Raw genomic sequence first — 24,757 nt, 5'->3', positions numbered from 1 at the left:
AAACTTCAAGCAGATAGTTTGTTGTTCTGGTAAAAGAAGAAGTGGGACGGGGACTTGTGCTCTTGGCACTATTACCCAGATAGCAAGGACAACTTGCCACAAATTTGTGGCAGTGTTAAATTTTAAGTCTTGTTAACTTGCTTCACATTTTCACTGGCAAGTTGTACACTTGCAGAGCACTTAAAGCACAAAGTTCTGGTTGACACTTTTCCAATTTGTAGCAAATTTGAGTGGCAAGACTCTAACAAGAGCAAAGTTGCAGTGGTGAGTCTACAGCAAAAGCTCTGTAAGTCACAGTGACCCCTGTGGTGGGATGACTATTGCACAACATAACTGAACCAGAACTTGCAGCAGACTTCCAGAATGTTCGCAAAGAAAGTTGACCTGGAGTCATGCAATGTGGATTTCCTGCAATTATACAATAAAATTGTGAAGTCTGGCAAGTCTAGCAATAGCTTAGCAAGTCATTTTCAAACTTGCAGCTCAATTGCTTGCTATCTGGGTACTAGCCATTCACAAACCCCCTTACAAGCTAAACTTTTATCTAGAATTCTGGTATCATCTATCAAATGACTCTGTACTGAAACCTAGCTTCACTAACCTGCCATTTCCATTATGGTTTCCTTCCCAAGAAATTAAAAATATATTCATACCATTTACATGACCCAAAAATCTGCAGGAAACCCAAGACATTCCAACCTGACTTCCTAAGGACCCATAGGTGGTCTTTTATTTGCATCAGACAGAATGTAAAAGCTGTTTAAAGAAGGTCCAATGGAGGTCAGAAGCAGATAAATTGCAGGTCAAATGCACCTGCGAATGAATTCTGAATGTTCTCAGAAGAGTCTTAAACTTGTGTTAAACTGATGCCATTGGCATATGCTCAAAGCTTATCAACACCGGCCCCATTAGTCATGGTAAATTGAGGAGGGCTAAGAACTCTGGCTGTGTGCTAGAATCTCAGGGTTAAAATCCATGATATAAAATGAGAGATTCAACCCACCAGTGTCCACCATACACTGAATTACTGTATCCCTTTTGAGTAGGATTACCCCTTGAAACAAAGATCTGAATAAGTATAAGTATATCACATGACACTTTAAATATATAATTTCATCTAAAATCCTTCTTCTCTTGAAAGGTTCCCATCAAGGTGAATACCAAAGGAAACTTTACAGAGAACTTTTAAGGAATTACAATCGCCTTGAAAGACCTGTGATGAATGACTCCCAGCCTTTACTCGTAGAACTACAACTTTCTCTTCTTCAAATAATTGATGTGGTAAGTAAAAACGTTTATTGTGTAAGTAGGTAATAGAAAAAAAGAAAACTGACATAGAAAAGCAATTTATCCATTGATTGATTTCCATTACAAGAAAATAGCTTTTATTTTATTTGGCTTTGTGCTGTTATTGTGATTCTGTCGCTTAGTTAAATTTCGATTTGGTAATTACACAGAATTTTGCAGTCAAACTCATTTACATATTCACAACCATCTTTATGGAAATGTTTTGTAATTGGAGTCGTGTGAGCATGAATATCCTCTTGGACTAATGGGTATTAACATAAACTGTAGCTCAAAAAACCCATAGTGGAAACATTTCACGCGTTCAACATGTTTTTCTAAAGCAGCTGCACGTACTGATTACTCAAGTAGGAAATCCAAGTTTTGTGTTAACAGTCTCTTGAACTGATATGAACTTTGAAGGTTACACTATTACAATTCTCCTATGTACTAGTATAGATACAATTGCATATATACACTATATTACCAAAAGTATTGGGACACCTCATTTTACATGCACATTCATTTTAATGGCATCCCAGTATTAGTCTGTACGGTTCAATATTGATTTGGTCCACCCTTTGCAGCTATAAAAGCTTCAACTCTTCTGGAAAGGCTGTGCGCAAGGTTGAGGATTGTGTCTATGGGAATGTTTGACCATTCTTTCAGAAGCGCATTTGTGAGGTCAGGCACTGATGTAGACAAGGAGGCTTGGCTCGCAGTCTCCGCTATAATATATCCCAAAGGTGTTCTATCGGGGTGAGGTCAGGACTCTGTGCAGGCCAGTCAAATTCCTCCACCGTAAACTCGCTTATCCATGTGTTTATGGACCTTGCTTTGTGCACTGGTCGACATCATTTGGTGGAGGGGGGGTTATTAGGTCGGGTTGTTTTTCAGGGTTTGGGCTTGGCCCCTTACTTTCAGTGAAGGGAATTCTTAAGGCATCAGCATAACAAGACATTTTGGACAATTTCATGCTCTCAACTTTGTGGGAACAGCCTGGGGATGTCCCCTACCTATTTCAACATGGCTGCACACCAGTGCATAAAGCAAGATCCATAAAGACATGGATGAGCGAGTTTGGGGGTGGGGGAACTTGACTGACCTGAACAGAGTCCTTCTCTCAACCTGATAGAACATCTTTGGGATGAATTAGAGCTAAGACTACGAGCTAGGCCTTCTTGTCCACATCAGTGCCTACCCTTACAAATGTCATTCTGGAAGAATGGTCAAACATTGTAGACAGCCTTCCCAGAAAAGTTGAAACTCTTATAGCTGCAAAGGGTGGGCCAACTCAATATTGAACCCTACGGACCAAAACTGGGATTCCATTAAAGTTCACATGCTGGTAAATGCAGGCGTCCCAATACTTTTGGTAATACAGTTTATATAAAAAAAGAACAAGCACATTAAACAATTTTCTACCATGCCCTTAAAGGGTTTACTGCTTTCCTGTAAAAATGGCCACTGCTTCAAATTCCTCAGTGTAGTGATTCTGCAGTTCTGCATCTCTTCTTTTAATCTGAGCATACCTGTTCTGATTTCCCAACACACTTACCAGCCAGCCTCCAAAACAACCACATTGGGACTGACAGTTTATGATAAAAACAGAAGGTTTTGTTTGCACACATTTATAAATACATGAGGAAGCTGCAGTGCCCACATCAAGACTCCTCTGTATACTGCAGTCCTAACTCTATAATTTTCAGTCTCCTAAGTAGAAGCACATATAGCAGCCGTCACTAAATGGTGGCCCGTGATCCAAGGAGGAACCGCATGATGCTTCCGCCCGGACCGTGAGGCCGCTACCTGTAATCAGTCATTGGTTTGCTGGGACCGTGAGTGTCCTATGCGCGCGCCACGCCCCCCTCCTTCCTCCTGCAGCTTCCAGCTCACTCCCAGCCGGGCCGAGAGTAAGGGCGTGACGTCACGTGTGCGCCCTGCCCCCCTGCTCCAGACTGCGGCTCCCTCTCAGACGGGCAATGAGTTAGGACGTGACAATATGTGCGTGCCCCGCCCCCTGCTGCTCGCAGCTCCTGGCTCCAGGTATGTGGGGCACATTTTAAAGGGGAGAAAGCAATATGCTCCCCAATTTAATACAATAGCTGCACATGTTAAAGCTTATGAGAACGTTTTATAAAGTGTGCAGACTGATGGGCATATTTTGTTGTGCTCATTAGAGTGCCCCATAAAAAAAAAATGTGCCCATCAGAGTGCCCCCTAACATAAAATGTGCCCATCAGCGTGCCCCTTATTTTATGCTAAGGGACACGCTGATGGGCACATTTTATGTTAAGGGGCACTCTAATGGGCATATTTTATGTTAAGGGGCACTCTAATGGGCATATTTTATGTTAAGAGCAACTCTGATTTACACGTTTTGTTTTGCCCATCAGCGTGCCCCCTAACAAAAAATGTGCCCATCAGCGTGCCCCTTATTTTATGTTAAGGGGTCACGCTGATGGGCAAATTTTATGCTAAGGGGCACACTAATGGGCATATTTTATATTAAGGGTCACGCTAGTGGGCACATTTCGTTCTGCCCATCAGAGTGCCCTAACAAAAAATGTGCCCATCAGCTTGCCCCTTATTTTATGTTAAGGGTCACGCTGATGGGTATATTTTATGTTAAGGGGCACTCTAATGGGCATATTCTATGTTAAGGGGCACTCTGATGGGCATATTTTATGTTAAGAGAAACGCTGATTTACACGTTTTGTTTTGCCCATCAGCGTGCCCCCTAACATAAAATGTGCCCATCAGCATGCCCCCTAACATAAAATGTGTCCATCAGCGTGCCCCTTATTTTATGTTAAGGGTCACGCTGATGAGCAAATTTTATGCTAAGGGGCACGCTAATGGGCATATTTTATATTAAGGGTCACGCTAGTGGGCACCTTTTGTTCTGCCCATCAGAGTGCCCTAACATAAAATGTGCCCATCAGCTTGCCCCTTATTTTATGTTAAGGGTCACGCTGATGGGTATATTTTATGTTAAGGGGCACTCTAATGGGCATATTATATGTTAAGGGGCACTCTAATGGGCATATTTTATGTTAAGAGCAACGCTGATTTACACGTTTTGTTTTGCCCATCAGTGTGCCCCCTAACATAAAATGTGCCCATCAGAGTGCCCCCTAACATAAAATGTGCCCATCAGCGTGCCCCTTATTTTATGTTAAGGGGCACGCTGATGGGCATATTTTATGCTAAGGGTCACGCTGGTGGGCAAATTTTGTTCTGCCCATCAGATTGCCCCTAATATAAAATGTGCTCATTAGCCTGCCCCTTATTTTATGTTAAGGGTCACACTGATGGGCATATTTTATGTTAAGGGGCATGCTGATGGGCATATTTATGCTGTGTTACAAACTGATAGGCATATTTTATATTAAGGGACACTCTGATGGACATATTTATGCTATGGGGCACACTGATGGGCATATTTTATGTTATGGGGCACTCTGATGGGCACAATTTGTGTTAAGGGGGCACACTGATGGGGACAACTGATGTAGGGGGGCACTCTGACGTTAATGCCTGACGTAAGTTGGCACTGTGATGGGGACAACTGATGTAAAGGAGCACTGTGATGAGGACACCTGATGTAAGGGGGCACTCTGACGGGAATGCCTGATGTAAGGTAGCACTGTGATGGGGACACCCGATGTAAAGGAGCACTGTCATGGGGACACCTGATGTAAAGGAGTACTGTGATGGGCACATTTTTTTGTGCCCATCAGAGTGCCTCTTAACATAAAATGTGCCCATTAGAGTGTCCCTTAACATAATATGTGCCTAGCAGCATGCCACTTATATTAAGTTAAGGGGCACGCTGATGGGCACATTTTATGTTAAGGGGCACGCTGATGGGCACATTTTATGTTAAGGGGCATGCTGATTGGCACACGTTATGCTAATTATTTATGGGGGTAGCCCGATGGGGGCACACAATGTAATGAATTACTCTGATAGGGGCAACTGATGTAAGGGAGAACACTAATGGGGACATTTACATTTACAGAGTATTACCAGAGTGTGTGGAGGAAATAGTTGAAAAAGCACCAGAGAGCATGTTTTGTTCCAAGAAAAGGAAGGTAGATGCTGAAAACTGAGCCTTCAAAGATAAATGGATAGACCAATACATGTTCATTCTTCCTATGGAAAGTTTAAAACCAGTTTGTCTCATTTGGTGCGAAACGGTGGCGATAATAAAAAGCAGCAATGTGAAGCTCCACTACTAATCAAAACACGGTTCGTTTGAGCAAACATATCCACAGCATTCCGAGGTTACAGCCCAGCAGCGTGCAAATGAATGTTCACTTAAAGTAGCATGGATTTTGGGGCAACACATAAGACCATTTACCGACAGTACATTTGTTAAGGAGTGCTTGAATGCTGCTGCTGAAACTTTACTTGAGGGTAAACAAAAAGAGCTGTGTGAAAAAATCAACAAAATCCCACTATCAGCTTCAACGGCAACAAAAAAGACTGAAATATTAACAGAGGATGCATTGGCACAACTTGATGCAGCTATTCAGAGCTTTAGCCATTGATGAATCAACAGATATAACTGATAATGCCCAGCTTTTGGTGTATGTAAGATTTTTTCACAAAGAAACAAAATAACTCTGTGAGGACCTGTTAGGTGTAACACCACTTGAGACACATACAAGAGAAGACATATACGAGGCCATTAGGGAGATTCTGAAAAAGAGGAAGATAGATCTGAAAAAAGCGGTCTTAGTCACCACAGATGGTGCCCTTGCCATGGTAGGAAAGGAAAGAGGAGCTGTGGCACGACTGAAAAAGGACAACCCTGACCTTATTGCTTACCATCAGTGGCGTACCTAGGGTCTCCAGCACCCTTGCCGAGGTACTGTATCGGCACCCCCCCCCCCCAGGTAGAGAGTGTTTGACAGAGAGAGATGGGGGTGGGTTTACAGAAAGAGGGGGTGACAGAGAGAAGGGATGACAGAGAGAGTGCGGGTGACAGAGAGTGAGAGAGGCCAGGTGACAGAGAGAGAGAGAAAGAGAGAGAAAAAGGGCAGGTGACAGGGAGAGAGAGAGAAAGAGGGTAGGTGACAAGGAGAGAGAGAGAGAGAGGGCAGGTGACAGGGAGAGAGAGAGAGAGAGGGGTGACATGGAGAGAGGGGGGCCCGGGAAAGAGAGGGGGGTGACAGGGAGAGAGAGGGGGTGACAGGGAGAGAGAGGAGGTGACAGGGAGAGAGAGGGGGGTGGCAGGGAGAGAGATGGGGGTGACAGGGAGTGAGTGGGGGGTGACAGGGAGTGAGAGGGGGGTGACAGGGAGTGAAAGGGGGGCAACAGGGAGAGAGAGGATGGGGGTGGCAGGGAGAGAGAGAGACGGGGTGACAGGGAGAGAGAGGGGGATGATAGGGAGAGAGAGGGAGGTGACAGGGAGTGAGGACGGGGGTGGCAGGGAGAGAGAGGGGTTGGCAGGGAGAGAGAGGGGGTGACAGGGAGAGAGAGGGGGTGACAGGGAGTGAGAGGGGGTGACAGGGAGTAAGGGGGGTGACAGGAAGTGAAGGTGGGGGTGACAGGGAGTGAGAGGGGGTGACAGGGAGTAGGGGAGTAGGGGGGTGAAGGGGAGCGAGGGGGTGACAGGGAGCGAGGGGAGGGGTGACAGGAAGTGAGGGTGGGGGTGACAGGGAGTGAGAGGGGGTGACAGGGAGTAGGGGAGGGGTGACAGGAAGTGAGGGTGGGGGTGACAGGAAGTGAGAGGAGGTGACAGGGAGTGAGGGGGGTAACAGGGAGTGAGGGGGGATGACAGGGATTGAGGGGTTGACAGGGAGTAGTGGGGGGTGACAGGGAGTGAGGGGGGTGACAGGAAGTAATGGGGGGTGACAGGGAGTGAGGGGGGATGACAGGGAGTAGTGGGGGTGACAGGGAGTGAGGGGGTGACAGGGAGTGAGAGGGGGTGACAGGGAGAAGGGGGGTGACATGGAGTGAAGGGGGGTGACAGGGAGTAGTGGGGGGTGAAAGGGAGTAGGGGTGACAGGGAGTGAGGGGGGTGACAGGGAGTAGTGGGGGGTGACAGGGACTGAGGGGGTGACAGGGAGTGGTGGGGGTGACAGGTAGTGAGGTGGGGGGTGACAGGGAGTGAGGGGGGGTTGACAGGGTGTAGTAAGGGTTGACAGGGAGTGAGGGGGGGTGACAGGGAGTAGGGGGGAAACAGGGAGTAGTGGGGGGTGACAGGGAGTGAGGGGGGGGGTGACAGGGAGTAGTGGGGGGTGACATGACAGGGCCAGATACACCTCCCCCCGTCCTTGTACCATCATGGTACTCAGTGATGAAGTCTCCATCCTACCTCACCGCATCCCGGCCCGGATCCCCGCAGACACACACTCTCTCCCCCCGTGAACCTGTCACCGGGCACGCTCTCCCTCACCTCCGATCAGCACAGCTTCAGCATCTCGCGGGAACACGCTCCGGCGCTCATCTCAGCAGCCGCGAGCAGCCACATGGGCGGGGACAGTCACCTTCCAGCATGGGCGGAAGGCGAGGTGAAGAAAAGGGGGGGCGCCAGCCCCCGGTGGCGCAGACTGAGGAGCGGTAATTCACTGCTACAGTGTCAATGTTTTTGCGCCCCCCCCCCCCTCGGCCTGCGCCCCTGGCGGGTGCTGTTCTGGCCAACCCCATGGTACGCCCCTGCTTACGACTGCATCATTCAACAGACTGTCCTGTGTGCCATTCTATCAGAAAGGTTTGCAGAAAGCATGGACACAATGATGAAACTCATCAACTCCCTCAGGGTATCCTTATCCCATGAACATTGTTTACTAAGAGAGTTTCTTAAAGAAGTTGAGGCAAATGCAAATGACCTTTTACTTTACAACAAGTAAAGGCAGTGTATTGGAACGCTTTTGGTCCATTCGAACTGAAGTAGCAGCTTTCTTAGTACAACTCAAAAGCCAGAAAGCAAAACAGTTTTCACTGTTTTTACAAGATGAGAGCACACTGTATTATATTTCTTTCCTAGTGAACATAACAGCACACCTTAATGAACTCAATTTAAAGCTCCAGGGCAAGAACAATTCCATCTGTGATTTGATGACCCTTGTCTGCTCCTTCCAGAGAAAACTGGATTTGTTTAGGGAAGATCTTCAAGGAGAGTGCTTGCATTTCACAAAGGTGAAAGAACAGATTCAAGGAAAGAGAGATGTATCTCCTTTTGTTGATTTCATAGATAAACTGATTGGACAGCTTCAGACAGGCTCCAGGATCGCTTCTATCTGTACCATGGTATATGGTACAATAAGGTTGACTCTTTGCACCGATTACCATTTGGAGATTGGAGATCTGCCTATCCCAGGGGGATTCCATTGGAAACCTTTAACTACATGCCCCATTTGACCTACCTTAACCGGAGGTCATGACGTTCCGGTAAGCAGACACCCCTTTTATCTGGTGCACGTGGTGATTTTTCCCAGCTTTATTGATCCCATCCTCTGGTGTTAAACTTTCTGGTCTTAATTTTGGAGGTTTATTATCTGCATTTGTGGGACCGTCTATCAAACTGAAATCCTCAACATTTGTATTATTTGTTGGCGCTGTACTTTATATTTCCTATTTTTAAACCATCTGTTTATGTACTGGCAGCCTTCTGATGTTCAATTTCGTTTATTGTATTCGTTCATGGTGTGACTAAGCGCGGCTGGTTTTTATATCATTTTTCTCACTAGACAGGGAAGGTTTTTGGGTGGTAACAAAATTAAAAAAAAAAAAAACTGAGGATAATTTGTGCACTTTTTCAAATTGACACCTTGTTTAAGTTAGAGGGTGCAATTGATTTTACTTGAAAAATGGATGGGTTTTTATAAAAGAGTTATTAATTTGTTTCCATGTTGTTTTTGTTAAGGATAGTTGCTTGTATTCCATACAAAGACAAGAGCAAATGTAAAGCTATCCTAGTTCCAACTATCCACATGTTTAATGTCGTAACTGAAACTTGACAATAAATATTATTGAAATGCTATGGAAATTGTACGTCTCATTTTTTGATAAGACATACGGTGACTACAATCTTTCTGAGTCATAGCACAGACTTGAGATTCGGACCTCGGCCCAAAGAAAATTTTAGCGACCGGACCTCCTTCAATTTTAATTCTTTACCCTGACATATAGTAATGAATAGACTAAGAGCAAGTGTGCAGCCTAAGGACACAAGGATGCGCGTGACACCCAGAAAGAGCACAATGGCCTCAATGGCATCCAGTGCATCTCCGCACCCAATGCAACCAACTGTACAAAAAAGTGGCAACCACCCCACCGTATTACTAGCCTTTGCAGTAAAGTGCACATGGAAGGGTAACTCACATCACAAACCGAAGAACTAGAACTAGGCTGGTTATAGGTTGGGGTGGTTCCCACTTTTTTTTGAGTTATTTGAATTGGGTGCGGGGACCCATTGGATGCCTTTGCGGCCATTGTGCTCTTGCTGAGTGTCACACGTGCCCCTGTATCTTTAACCTCCCTGGCGGTATGATTATGTCAGGAATTACATACCAAAAGCGGTACAATTCTTTTCATGGAAATTTGGCGTTATGTATTATAGGCCTACAATTCTTAGTAATTACTGACTTAAACCTGACCAAAGCAAGAGTCTAGTAGACATCCCAGATGTGATAAATTTGAAACACAAACACGTGAATTATAATCGAATCAATAATATTATTTTATTATTTAATATATAATATATATAATAAAATTATATTATTGATTAGATTATAATTCATGCATTATATATATATATATATATATATATATATATATATATATATATATATGCATGCATATATATATATACATATATATATGCATATATATATATATATATATATATATATATATATATATATATGCATATATATATATATATATATATATATATATATGCATATATATATATATATATATATATATATAATATAAAATGTGTTTTGTGTTTTGTGCAACGTTTTTTTTTTTTTTTTTTTGAATTTTCCTCCCTAGTTCCGCTCCCATGCAGCATTGTTGCTGCAGGGAACTGAACTAGGAAGTGATCAGAGCGACGGAGACCGACGGAGGAGCGGCGGGACTCTCGGCTGGCGGTCACAGCAATGAGAGATCATCGCTGGATCGCCAGGATAAGGTAAGAGACACCGCTGCGCTCTCTGCAATCCACCCCGAGCGTGACTCGGGGTTACCGCTCCTGATATGAAAAACCAACCCCGAGTCACGCTCGGGATTACCGCTAAGGAGGTTAAGTGGGGCAGGCTCCTTCCAGACACACCTGCTTTTAATATATCCACTGCTATATGTGCTTCTACTTAGGAGATTCTGAAACCTATAGAGTTAGGACGAGGGCCGCTGACAGGGGGGGACCACTAGTCCTCCTGTAGGGGGCCTGGGCACACAGGGGGGCCCCAACAGCATGGGGAATTGGTTCGGTGGGGCAGAGGGGCAATTACAGAAGGAAGCCTTGTGCAGCTCTCTGCAGCAACTGAAAGCCAGTATATGGAGAGAGACACAGACACAGGGCATCGTTCCTGTAATTGCTTCTCCAACACCTTTCTCCCTCCCTGTTCTGCCTGCTTTTGACCCCCCCTCCCCTTGTGCCCCTCTTTCCCTGTGCTGCCTCCACCCCCCCTCCCCCCCCACACACCCGCAGCGCTGCAGGCTTCCCTGCACTGTAAAAAAAAGAACAAATTGTAAAAAAAAAAATATATTAAACATTGTAATAAATAATTAAAAAAATTGTAAAATAAAATAACTGTAAACATTTTTAACATTTTTTAAAACAAATGTAATTTTTTTACATGTAAAAAACAATAAAAAAGGGCTAATTCACACAGGTTCTCTGTTATGTTTGTTACATAGTTAGTCAGGTTGAAAAAAGACACAAGTCCATCTGGCTCAATCAATAATAAAAAAAAACAGTAATAAAAAACCCAACCATACAATCCCATATACCCGCAGTTGATCCAGAGGAAGGCAAAAAACCCCAGCAAAACATGATCCAATTTGCTACAGCAGGGGAAAATAATTCCGCTAATTGTGTCCACTAATAATGAATTTGTGTATTTTTAGTGAAAATATTGTCTTCATATATTTGGGAGCGAGGGGAGCCTTTCTAACAGCAGCCCTGGTTAGGACTGCAGTATACAGAAGAGCCTTGATGTGGGCACTGCAGCTTACGCAAATACTTGCAAATGTGTTCAAACAAAATCCTCTGTTTTTAATGTAAATTGTTAGACAGGGAAATTTGGTTGTTTTGCAGGCTGGCTGGTAAGTGTGATCTTTTGTTTGTTTGTGATGTGTCACCCTTCCATGTGCACCTTACTGCAGAGGTTAGTTCTAAGTTTTGATATCCAAGGCAAAGATATATGAATAAATATCCTAGTGATCAAACTGACAAAGTAGAATTGTGCAGTAACACATTCACATTGGGGCAGATTTACTAAAAGCAAATAGACTGTTCTCTTAGCTTAACCACTTTAGCCCCAGCCCTATTTCGGACACTTTTTGTTCACAAGTTAAAACCAGTATTTTTTCCTAGAAAACTACTTAGAACCCCCAAACATTATATATATTTTTTTAGCAAAGACTCTGGAGAATAAAATGTCGGTCATTGCAAAATTTTTTGTCACGCGGTATTTGCGCAGCGGTCTTTAAAACGCCATTTTTTTGGAAAAAATTTGAAAAATCACATTTCACTGCATTTAAAAAATACTAAACAGTAAAGTTAGCCCATTTTTTTTGTATATTGTGAAAGATGATGTCACGCCGAGTAAATAGATACCAAACATGTTACGGTTTAAAATTGCGCCCCCCCGTGGGATGGCGACAAACTACGGTCAATAGAGATCTCAATCTGCGACGCTTTAAATTTATTTAACGGTTACCAGTTTAGAGTTAGAGTGTAGCTCTTTTTTTTTAATTATTGCCCACGCTCTGGCGATCGCGGCGATACCTCACATGTGTGGTTTGAACAGCGATTTCATTTGCGGCTCGACTTGCGTATACGTTTTTTTTTGTGCGCGAGCTAACGGTGACGGGGACGGCTAAATTTTTTTTTTTTTTTTCCTATTTATTTTTTCTTTTTTTTTAAACTTTATTACAGGTTTTTAAAAAAAAAAAATCTGATCACTTTTATTGCTGTCACAAGCAATGTAAACATCCCTGGTGACAGCAATATGTCGTGACAGGTACTCTTTATGGAGGGATCGAGGGTCTAAAAGACCCTAGACCCCTCCACTACACTTCCCTGTATGCAAAACGCCGAAAACGGCATTTTTGCATACAGCCGTTTTTCAAATCTGCCGCCTTTTGCAGCACAGTAACCCGGACGTGACGTCATGGACGCCGCCTCCGGGTTACGTCATCGGAGACCCGATCGATGCCGTTTCCGGCATTCATCGGGACTCCATCCAGCCGGCGGACGTGCCGGCTGGGTGCTCGGGGCTCCCGGTGGGACGGTAGCCCCGAGCAAAGCCGCGGAAGGCGGCGGGAGGGGGGGGACGTCCCCTCCCGCCCCCCCGGGTAACGATCGAGCGGCTCCCGAGCCGCATCGATCGTTACCGACGGAAAGCCGACCGTCGGCTTCAAACAACGGTACCGGGATGATGCCTCTAGCTAGAGGCATCATCCCGGTATAACCACTCAAAGTCAGCCGACGTAGAGGTTACGTGACTGGTAGTAAAGTGGTTAACCACTTCAATACAGGGCAGTTACACCCTCTTCCTGCCTAGGCCAATTTTCAGCTTTTAGCGCTGTTGCATTTTGAATGACAATTGCGCGGACATGCAACACTGTACCTAGACCAAATTTATGTAATTTTTTCCCACAAGTAGAGCTTTCTTTTGGTGGTATTTGATCACCGCAAGGTTTTTCCTTTTTTGCTACACTAATAAAAAAAGACCGAAAAGTTTGAAAAAAGAAAGTTATTTTGCTTATGTTATAAAATTTTGTAAATAGATATGTTTTTTCCTGCACTGATGAGGTAGCACTGACAGGCACTGATGAGGAGGCACTGATGGGGTGGCACTAATATGCAGCACTGATGGGCAGTGATAGACAGCACTGATATGCATCACTGATGGGCACTGATATGTGGCACTGATAGGTGGCACTGATGGGCACTGATAGGCGGCACTGATGGGCACTGATAGGTGGTACTGATCAGCACTGATGGGCGGCACTGATGGGCACTGATAGGCAGCACTGGTGGGCAATAATGGGCACTGTTGGGCAGCACTGATAGATGGCAATGATGGGCACTGGTGGGCAGCACTGATAGATGTCAATGGTTTGCAGCACTTGATGGGGAGAGCACCATTGGCAGGTTCCCTAAGCCCCGATTGCCATCCCTGGTGGCCATGGTGGATATCCCTGGTGGCCATGGTGGGCATCCCTGGTGGCCATGGGTTGGCATCCCTGGTGGCCATGGGTGGGCATCCCTGGTGGCTCTAGTGGCACTCCCCCAAGGGTCTGCACTGGTAATCAATGCTCTGATTACCAGCACAGACTCCCCCTGTCAGGAGAGCCGCAGATCGGCTCTCCTCTACTCATGCATGTCAGGCACAAACTGAGGAAAGCCGATCAACGGCTCTTCCTATTTACTATGTGACCAGCTGTGATTGGACACAGCTGGTCACATGGTAAGGAGCCTACATCAGTAGGCTCTTTACCAAGATCGGAGATGCTTTGTGTCAGAGTGACACACCGCAGCACCGATCGCCGCTAAGCGATTGGTTGGTGTCCAGCTGCCCAGGGGTTAAATAGATCATTGCCATGCCATACAGCCTATCCCATGACTAAATTGTAAAACGAAACATGTCTGGACGCAGGCTGCACGGCAACGAGGAGAGTGTACCCGCATCAGACGTCTAACCGGAAGTGACGCTTGTTACCGGGATGGGCAGATGAGCGGAGGACTGGAGGCTGATCATAGATTGATCCCTAGCCCCCTTCACGTGTGCCTATGCTTTTAAAGGTGTTTTTATCGCATTAAAAATGCGAGTGGATACTTTTTATTTTCATTTAATAAACGTTGTATTTAACAATATTACGCTATAGATCATTTTGCTTTTATCTCCCATATGGATGCATACTAAGTTGCGGCCACCCATGGACATCTACTTAACTGACTGCAGAGTGATACAAGGTGTTAAGCGCTGTTTATCAGCTGTCTGGTGAGTTCATTACCATTGGGAGCGGTGATATCTTCACTTGTGGTGTGGTGGACGGCACATTCCTTATCTCTAAGTGGATGATTTATCATGAACTGTGTGACACTTCATCTTTCATGAATAACACTTTACACATATGGGACTGTGATTATATGCGCCACATGTCTTGATTTCATGTTTGTATGAGATCTGACCATTTTTTGAAGATTTATTAGTTATTGCTGGCTTGCATTTCTTATTTCTTATTTTTTTAGAGGTGCAATTATCTTAATGATTTTTAGCCGAGGCGCTGTGGCTTGATCTTATCGTTAGAGGGCTGAGTATTGTGTGATCCTCATTGTTTTCATTTTTACTGTAGTAATGTCACTGGTACCCCCAAAAATGTCAAAAATGTCAGTTAGGGGTCTGATCTGTCCGCCACAATTTCGCAGTCCCATAAAAAAAAAAATCGCAGATCGCTGCCATTACTAGTAAAAAAAAAAAAAAAACAATAAAAATGACATAAATCTTTCCTGTAGTTAGTAGACGCAATAACTTTTGGGCAAACCAATCAAAATACGATTATTGCGATTTTTTTACCAAAAATATGTAGCAGAAAACAAATTGGCCTAAAATGATAAAAAAATTAGATTTTTAAATTTTTTGGGGGGGAAAGTTTTATATAGCAGAATGTGAAAAATATTGTTTTTTTTTTTTTTTTTTTTTTTTCAAAATTGTTGATCTTTTTTTGTTTATAGCGCAAAAAATAAAAATCGAACAGGTGATCAAATACCCATAAAAAAAAGCTCTATTTGTGGGGAAAAAAGGACGTCAAGTTTATTTGGGTACAGTGTCGCACGACCACGCAATTGTCTGTTAAAGTAACGCAGTGCTGAATCGCAAAATAGGGCTTGGTCATTAAGCAGCCAAATCCTCCGGGGCTAAAGTGGTTAAAGTGTAATTAAAGGCAAAATATTATTCTTTGAAATGAATAGAGTGGAGATGGATTAGAGCACCCATTAGGCATTGATTGTTGTTTGTGCCCCTGTTGGGGAGATTCACCCTCTCTATTTGTCCTGATTACCATTATCATTGAGAGTGGAAGTAAAAGAAAATACTACATTTTGGGTTGTCCCCAGGAAAAATAAGAGAAGGTAAACTAATTCTGGTGACACACCAGGTTTCCCTCACTTTGAAGGGATTTCCTCTCACTTCCTGTTCGGCTATGGGACAGGAAGTGAAGAGAAACCTCCCCAATGGGACACAGATGGAAAAAACCCTTCCTTACTCTATCCAAAATGAAAAAAAAAGGTTTTGCATTTAGTTACACTTTGGGTATGTGAATTGTCTAACATTCTTGCCAGCCAAAAAAAAAGAGTACAATTGGAACTTGTTGATAAGATAGAATGAGTCCAGAGATGGGCAAGAAAAGTGGTGAAAGGTCTGGGGGATAAAACGTATCAAGCGAGTCTTCAGGAACTTAATATGTACAGTCTGGATGAAGGAGAAAGTGGAGACATGATTGAAACCTTTAAATCCCTTAACCCCCCTGGCGGTAATCCCGAGCGGTATCAGGAGCGGTAACCCCAAGTCACGCTCAGGGTGGATGTGCAGAGCACGCAGCGCTGTCTCTTACCTTCTCCTGGCGATCCAGCGATGATCTCTCATTGCTGTGACCGCCAGCCGAGAGTCCCGCCGCTCGTCCGTCCTCCGTCGGTGTGATGACTTCCTAGATCCTTTCCCTGCAGCAGAAATGCTGCATGGGAGCGGAACTAGGGAGGGAAATTCAAAAAACGTTGCACAAAACACAAACACATAACACATTTTATATATATATATATACGTGTGTGTATATAGGTATATGTATATATATATATATATATATATATATATATATATATATATATATATATGCACACACACATATATATATATATATATATATATATACATATACCTATATACACACACGTATATATATATATATAAAATGATATTATTGATTCGATTTTAATTATATATTTTATATGTATATATATATATATATATATATATATATATATATATATGTGTGTGTGTGTGTGTGTGTGTGTATATACTAATATATATATATAATATATAACGCATGAATTATAATCTAATCAATAATATAATTTTATTATATATATTATATATTATATATTATATAATAAAATTACATTATTGATTAGATTATAATTCATGCGTTTGTGTTTCAAATTTATCACATCTGGGATGTCTACTAGACTCTTGTTTTGGTCAGGTTTAAGTCAGTAATTACTAAGAATTGTAGGCCTATAATACATAACGCCAAATTTCCATGAAAACAATTGTACCGCTTTTGGTATGTAATTCCTGACATAATCATACCGCCAGGGAGGTTAAGGGGGTGAATAAGGTTCAGGAGTGCAGTGTTTTCAATATGAAACCAAAATCAACAACACAGGGACATGACCTCGAACTAACTAGAGGAAAGTTCAAAACAAAATCTAAGTGTAGCACCCTCCTGGATAGGTGCTAGGAAAAGTATAGTTTTTGCTCTGCCTGTTTATCAGGAGAGTTTGATCAATAGTTAGGCCTGTTACATGTGTCCATGTGAGATTTGCCTGGTCTGACGGAGTGTCCCCGCTGCATCCAATAGGGGAGCCTGCTGGACAGTGGAGGAAATCCAGCCAGTGACACACAGGCTTTTGTGGCTGTCCCAGTGGGCGGGCACAACCGTGGTGCATCCTGGGATTGGTTATAAAAGCCGAGGGCACATGTGACAGGGCGTCTTTGGGCGGTAAGCCAGGTCCCAGGAGGAGGGTGACTGCTGTCTCTCCTCCTGTCAGTGTGGAAAGGGGTCACAGGCAGTCGGCCTGGTGGACCAGAGGTGTGGTGCTGAGCCAGGAGGTCCAGAGGATACTGACTGTGGTGCAAGAGGCAGAGCAACCTGAGGAAAAACAGTGTACGTGAGTGCCAGGGAGTTTGTCAGGGGTCTTCCCAGGAAGGGGACCACTCCAGTGAGAATCAGTGGACAGGAGCTAGCACACATGGCAAGTGAGAAAGGGGGTGCCAAGTTAGACCCAGAAGAGTAACCTAAAACAGAGTTCATTGTCTTTATCTTCACTTCTGTGGCAAGGTGAAGCAACGGCCTTGCTGTATACACCCCAGCTGGATGTCCTCGGGATTGTGCATAGTTCATAAGTTGGAGTATCCCACTCATCCCTTCCCCCATCCCAGTTCCAAATAAAACACAAAAACCAAATCCCCTGGACTGTTTATTGACTGAGCCAAAGGACTTAAAGAGATTCGTTTAACCACTTGCCTTCTGTGCACTTAAACACCCTTCCCATCCAGGCCAATTTTCAGCTTTCAGCGCTCTCACACTTTGAATGACAATTGCGCGGTCATGCTACACTGTACCCATATGAGATTTTTATCATTTTTTTCACACAAATAGAGATTTCTTTTGGTGGTATTTAATCATCTCTGGGTTTTTTATTTTTTACAAAAAAAAAAGAAAAAAGACAAAATTTTGAAAAAAAAAAAAAGTTTTTCTTATTTTCTGCGAGTAAATTTTGAAAATAAATTTTTCTCCCTCACTGATGTGCGCTGATGAGGCGGCACTGATGGGCACTGATAGGCTGCACTTATGGGCACTGATAGGCTGCACTTATGGGCACTGATGAGGTGGCACTTATGGGCACTGATGAGGTGGCACTTATGGGCACTGATGAGGAGGTACTAATATGCCGCACTGATGAGCACTGATAGGCGGCACTGATAGGCGGCACTGATAGGCGGCACTGCTGGGCACTGAGAGGTGGCACTGCTGGGTACTGAGAGGTGGCACTGCTGGGCACTGAGAGGTGGCACTGACGGGTGGCACTGATGGGCACTGATAGGCGGCACTGATGGACACTAATGGGTGGCACTGATGGACACTGACGGGCGGCACTGATGAGCACTGATGGGCGGCACTGATGAGCACTGATGGGCAGCACCATCAGTGCCCACACTCAGTGCCCATAGTGCTGCCAGTCAGTGCTCATCAGTGCCTAGATGAGCAGGCACTGATGGGCACTGACTGGCAGCACTATGGGCACTGATTGTGGGCATTGATGGGGGCACTGATGGCAGGCACTGTGGGCACTGATGGGGGGGCAATGTGTGTGTTTTTTTTACCTTCAGTAATCAGGGCACTGGTGATCAGTGCCCTGATTACATGTCTCTGTGTCCCCAGCGGCTGTCGGCTCCCCCTCCTTCCTCACACTGCAGTGTCTGTGTGAGGAAGGAGCGCCGGCGATGAGAGATGATCTCATATGTTTACATATGAGATCATCTCTCATTGGACGGCTTGATCACGTCGTGAATGGCTGCTGTGATTGGCCATTCACCACGATCTGTGATCGGCCGTGTCCAAGGGACACGGCCGACACAGATTCTCCCCGCTGCTCGCTCGCAGGAGCGCGCGGGGGGGGGCGTGTCACTGGAGGCCGTTTAAAAACGGCCTCCCGAAAATTCGAGTCCGCGCTGCAGCCGTATATAGTAAATACAGTCCATTTGTGTATAATTTAAGCTCAGCATAATTACAGCTGTTCTGTGAAGCCCTCAGATGTTTGTTGGAGAACCCTGGTGAACAAACAGCATCACGAAGGCCAAGGAACACACCAGACAGGTCAGGGATAAAGTTGTGGAGAAGTTTAAAGCAGGGTTAGGTTATAAAAAAATATCCCAAGCTTTGAACATTGCGTGGAGCATTGTTCAATCCATCATCCAAAAATGGAAAGAGTATGGCAGAACTGTAAACCTACCAAGACATGGCCATCCACGTAAACTTACAGGCAAGGAGAGCATTAATCAGAGAACCGGCCACCAGGCCCATGGTAACTCTGGAAGTGCTGCAGAGATCCACAGCTCAGGTGGGAGAATCTGTCTACAGGACAACTATTAGTCGTGCACACCACAAATCTGGCCTTTGTGGAAGAGTGGCAAGAAGAAAGCCATTGTTGATAGAAAGCCATAAGAAGTCCCATTTGCAGTTTGCGAGAAGCCATGTGGGAGATTCAGAAAACATGTGGAAGAAAGTGGCCTGGTCAGATGAGACCAAAATGTTATCTTTTTGGTCCAGAAGCAAAACGCTATGTGTGGTGACACTGCACATCACCCTGAACACACCATGAAACATGGTGGTGGCAGCATCATGTTGTGGGGATGCTTTTCTTCAGCATGGACAAGGAAGCTGGTCAGAGTTTATGGCAAGATGGATGGAGTAAAATACAGGGCAATCTTAGAAGAAAACTTGTTAGAATCTGCAAAAGACTTTAGACTGGGGCGGAGGTTCACCTTCAAGCAGAACAACGACCCTAAACATACAGCCCCAGCTACAATAGAATGGTTTAGATCAAAGTATATTCATGTGTTAGAATGGCCCAGTCAAAGTCCAGACCTAAATCCAATTGAGAATCTGTGGCAAGATTTGAAAATTGCTGTTCACAGACGCTCTCCATCCAATCTGACAGAGCTTGAGCTATTTTGCAAAGAGGAATGGGCAAAGATTTTACTCTCTAGATGTGCAAAGCTGGTAGAGACATACCCGAAAAGACTTACAGCTGTAATTGCAGCCAAAGGTGTTTCATTCATAGGTGCTGCAGCAATGACTTCTATGAATGGAGGAGCTAGCTGAATGGACTGAGGAGAATTTCAACTAAAAGAAGAGACATCAGCACAAGGGACACATTATGCTGACTGTAAGTTATATCCCTGGGCTGTTTATTTTTTTTTTATGTTTATTTTGGCTGCACTTAGGCTTTAATAGTTGTTTGTGAAATTTCCTGGGGCAGGAAAGAATTTATGTGTTTTTTCTAAGCAAGAAATAAATTCTTAATTCAAACCCTTATTTTGGAACACCACAAAGCCCTTTCCCACAATGAAATGTCCTATAATAGCCCACCTATGCCTATAAACCAGCAGTTCTGTGATTGCTATTACAGCATTTGTGGATTTATTAGCTTAGACATGTCAATCTGGTGGGTTTTTTTATGTTGCTCACAGCCCTCTTATTGCTTCTTTTTGGCCCTTCAGGCAGTTTAATCATTTTAATTGAATGAGGCTTCATGCTGTTCTATGGCTCATAAACCTTACGCTTAATTACGGTATATCATTTTGCTGGTGGATAGTTCAGAAAATGCTTTCCTGCAACCTTATTATTAAAAGAATATTGTGATAAATATTGTGATGGCAAATATAATTATGTTATTGAACAAAGTGCTTAGACTTTGCGGCCCCTTGAAATGTTATTCTATTAAATTCAACCTTCTGTAGTATAGGAGTTTGACAAATTTGCAATTGCTATTGTAGCGCTGTCCCTGTAGGGCTTGCTGTGTGATGACTTCTTGGGTCTCCCTCTGATTACCTGCAAACAGTCACTAGGGGATTTTTCACACATCCATCCTTACTACCGCTTGCTTATTTCTCAATAAACAGTCCAGGGGATTTGGTTTTGTATTTATTGTGCAACTTGAGTGAGAGAATGGAATAGTGGGATACTCCAACTGAACTATAAGGATAACTCACACTTGGCCTCACCAGGTTATTTGTGGAAGCAGACACGCTGCTTTACCATACTGCCACTTGTATAGAAGAATTATGTCTTCTTCCTCTCGCTATAGCAGCAGACTTGATGCAACTATTTTATCTTCAGGACTCTGACTCTTCCACTGAAGGGATGGCCCTCACTGGACAGGCCTCGTGACACAGATCTGTACTTACTGTAGGCAAAATCAGATCCTTTCCAGTGTCTACCTTCTAGTCAGCTCTGCAGGACCTCTGGGTTCAGCTCCTATCTGACTTTCAGGCCCTCAGGTTGACAACCCGAAGCCGCATGGCATCTTCTACAGAGGAAGTCCCTCCGGGACCCCACTCTCCAGCTGAAGACCCCAAGCACATGTGCCGTTGGCATTTATACAGTTGCCCAGCATACACCGAGGCACTTTCCTCTGCCAATCACCAGGGCTGTAACAATGACTGTGCCCCCATTTATCAGCTTTCCTCCCACCGTCCAATATGCCTCCCAATTGGACCAGTGTGAAACATTTCAGACAGGCTGAGCTGTACCTGAGGACCATGAGCAGACCCTACCAATGGATCCTGCTCTCTGGTAGGCAGAGAGCAATATAAATGTACCTGGCAATCTCTCTGGTAAGCAGAAAGACTTAAAAACTATACTCTTCTCTAGCACCTACCTAGGAGGGTGCTACACTAATCATTTCATGCCATTATAAATCTTGATGGGACAAGTGCCTCACAATACTTTACAAGGGGGTGAAGGAGGGGATCTCCGTTAGTTGCTAGTACATCAAATGGTCCGTTCATTATGTCAGCAAGCAGGAGATCGCTTTGAATGTATACATTTCAGAAGATGATAGTATCAGTGATAGTATATACAATATAGTAATTCTATGGACATGCATCTCTATAGACTGAGTCTATAGTGGCTCTGCCCACCCAGCCACGTCATTTATTCACAGTCCTCTGTAAATGGGAAACTACAAGTCCCAGCAGCCTTTGTGGCTGTTGGCTTGTAGTTTCAATGAACTACCATGGTGCTGTTGTGCGCTCTGGTAGTTATTCATTCTTCCTGTCATTGTGTATCTGTCAGACAAATACACTTAAGCCTCGTACACACGCGTCGAAATTCAGCCGGGAATTTTCGTCTGACGACCGATCTGCCGATTTTCGGCTTGTTAGTATGGTGCTCTCGACAACCGACTCCGACTTTTCGGCCGACAAAATTCTGGTGTGCAGTCTAGAGCACATTCCAACCAACAAAACACAACTCTGGACAAAAGACGGACGACCAGTCGGTGGAAATTCGTTGCATGTGTACTAGGCTTTAGAAGTCTGCAGGAGTCCTGCAAGGCACTCACCATCTGCTGAGTGCTGATCAGTGTGATGCTTTGCAGGCTCCAGATAAAAAAAATTAATAATGAACATTTTTTTACCTGCAAAAAGGAGTGCATTTTTTTTTTTAAAAGGTGAACTTATTCTTTAAACCCTATGCTGTAGGCATGACAAGCCCTTAGAAAATACGATAGGCATTTGACTTATTCTGTGAATGGGGGGGAGGGGCAGCAGCGCTATCCCACGGTACATAGTCTACAATGTAACTCAGGCAGGCTTGATGGAAAACCTTGAAAAGTTTATTTATAAAAAATATATATAGTGATAATTAAAACATAATAGAATGTGTTCCAAACCACCAAACCAGATCTGTGGCGTTGCTGGGGGTCACAGGATGACCGAGCCGCTGGGTGACCTGGAACTGTGTAGATGATCACAACAGGGAACCAGGCAGGAGGGAGACGGATCTTATGTGCCAAAAGCAGACCAGACCAGCCGGTAGGGTGGCGTGGCTTCCTCCCACCCGATAGTGTGGCTGCTCGCACTGAAGCAGTGTAGACGTGCCGCGGAGCCGCCAACCAGAGGTATCCACAGCGGAGGCCGCTACTCGGAAGCGGCGTCAGCAAGCGTCGGGACCCGGCCTGGAAAGCATCAGGGTTGCCATGACGACATGTTTCACACTGCTGTGCTTTGACTTATTCTTTATAGTACTACTTTGAAGACCATCAAATGAAAGAGGATTTAAAGACACAATATAAGTGTAAAAGACCCCCTGACCCACTGAGACTTACCTTGCCAGTGCTGCCCTCTGCTCCTTCTACTACCTCAGCAAAACTTTCTGGTTCTTTTAGATATGGAGGAGTATGTGACTTCCTCCTATGTGTTTGTGCTTGGGTACTAGGCCCCAATAGTGGCTAGAGTGTACAGTTCCAGACAATGCAAGAATGCAAGAAGCCAATATGCTTTTTAGTCCACCTATGTAGCACAGATGATTTGGAATGAATTGCTCTTTTATTCACTTTCATCAAGAATAGGGATTAGCTCAGGTGTGTTTGAATCCTAGTCTAAACCCACCTGAGTGATCCCACCAGGAAGCTGTCATGAAGCCCCCTTTTATACATGCTGCTGCAGGGTGGGCAATGCCTGTGTACTTTGCCTGCAGAATTGCTAGTGGCAGTGAAGAAAGAATTTAAGCATTGATCTCCACACTAACCCATTTGTGTGATCTGCTGCCTTTTTATTTGCTACATGCTGCTGCTTCCTTCTTTCTCCCTTGCTTGCCGTGTCAGCTTTCTACTATGCTGCATAAACTATTTGCTTAAAGCGGAGTTCCACCCTCATTTTCTTCTTTACGGATTCCTGTAGGGAGAAGCATGTTAAAAAAGAATTGGCCAATATATATATTTTTTTTGGGGTCACTTACCTTATTTTAGGGGAATCTTTGTCCGACTTCCTCCTTCTGCGGCCATGGCCCCGGACATCACTTCCGGTTTCGCATTGCGCCCTGGGAGATGTGCGTCATCAATCCCAGGAGGCAATGGGCATGGCCGGCTGCTCCTTTGATTGCCGATCGCAATCTACAGCGCATGTGCGAGATTGCGATCGGCATTCTGGGTAGCCAAAAACCAGGAAGAGGGACACAGCAGCTTCAGACACCCACACCGGAGATGACCGCGCTCTGCAATCAATTTTAAAGGTAAGAATTTATCTATATTCAATTACTGTATTGTACTGTAATGTGGAAATAGTGTTAGTGTAATTGGGGATATGTTAGGATTACGGGGTATTTTTATCTTAAAAATGTTTTTTTGGCCGGCACTCCGCTTTAAGCCCTGCTGCATCCCTGATAATGCAATACGTTTATACTAACAGCTGAGTCTAATGAGCAATCCTACCTTGATTGGATTTGGATAAGGAAGTATTGGTTTATCCCTACGATATTTCTTAAGGAACTGAACTCTGAATTACATTGAATATATTCCCCTGCCCTATGGAATAATATATTTAACCTTTTGGCCCTATCAGACGAGGAATGTAAAGATCCATTCCTATAGTCAACAGGAATTATATTTTAGTGAATATAGTCTAGCCACTTGCCGACCGCCGCAAGTACATATACTGCGGTGGTCAGCCCCTCACAGGCAAAGTGACGTATCGGTACGTCACTAGCCTGTGAGGCACTGGGGAGCGAGCGTGCGCCGTCGGAGGCGCGCTCCCACTCCCGCGCGGTCACGGACCCCCCGCGCGTGTGAGTGGCGGACCCGATGTCCGCCGCTCACTCACGATCGTCCGTGACAGCGGGAGAAAAGCAGGCGGCTAGTGTAAAGAAGCCGCCTGTCATTCTCCCCTGTGTAGAAACAGTGATCATACGGTTCTACTATGTAGGACCGTTGATCATTGTT

At 44.5% G+C, this 24,757-nt stretch overlaps 1 protein-coding gene across 1 annotated transcript in view; it reads left to right on the top strand.

Moving 5' to 3' along the window:
* LOC309564013 (neuronal acetylcholine receptor subunit alpha-7-like) overlaps positions 1–24,757 on the top strand; it is a 324,105-nt gene that overhangs the window by 54,692 nt on the left and 244,656 nt on the right. The window contains exon 2 of the mRNA XM_082268638.1: positions 1,142–1,281. Within this exon, the coding sequence (XP_082124764.1) occupies positions 1,142–1,281 (140 nt within the window). The remainder of the gene's footprint in view (positions 1–1,141; positions 1,282–24,757) is intronic.

This window comes from Pelophylax lessonae (genome assembly GCF_965119305.1).
Source record: "Pelophylax lessonae genome assembly, chromosome: 1".
Classification (NCBI taxonomy): Eukaryota; Metazoa; Chordata; class Amphibia; order Anura; family Ranidae; genus Pelophylax; species Pelophylax lessonae.
This window is presented reverse-complemented; position numbering and strand designations above follow the sequence as displayed.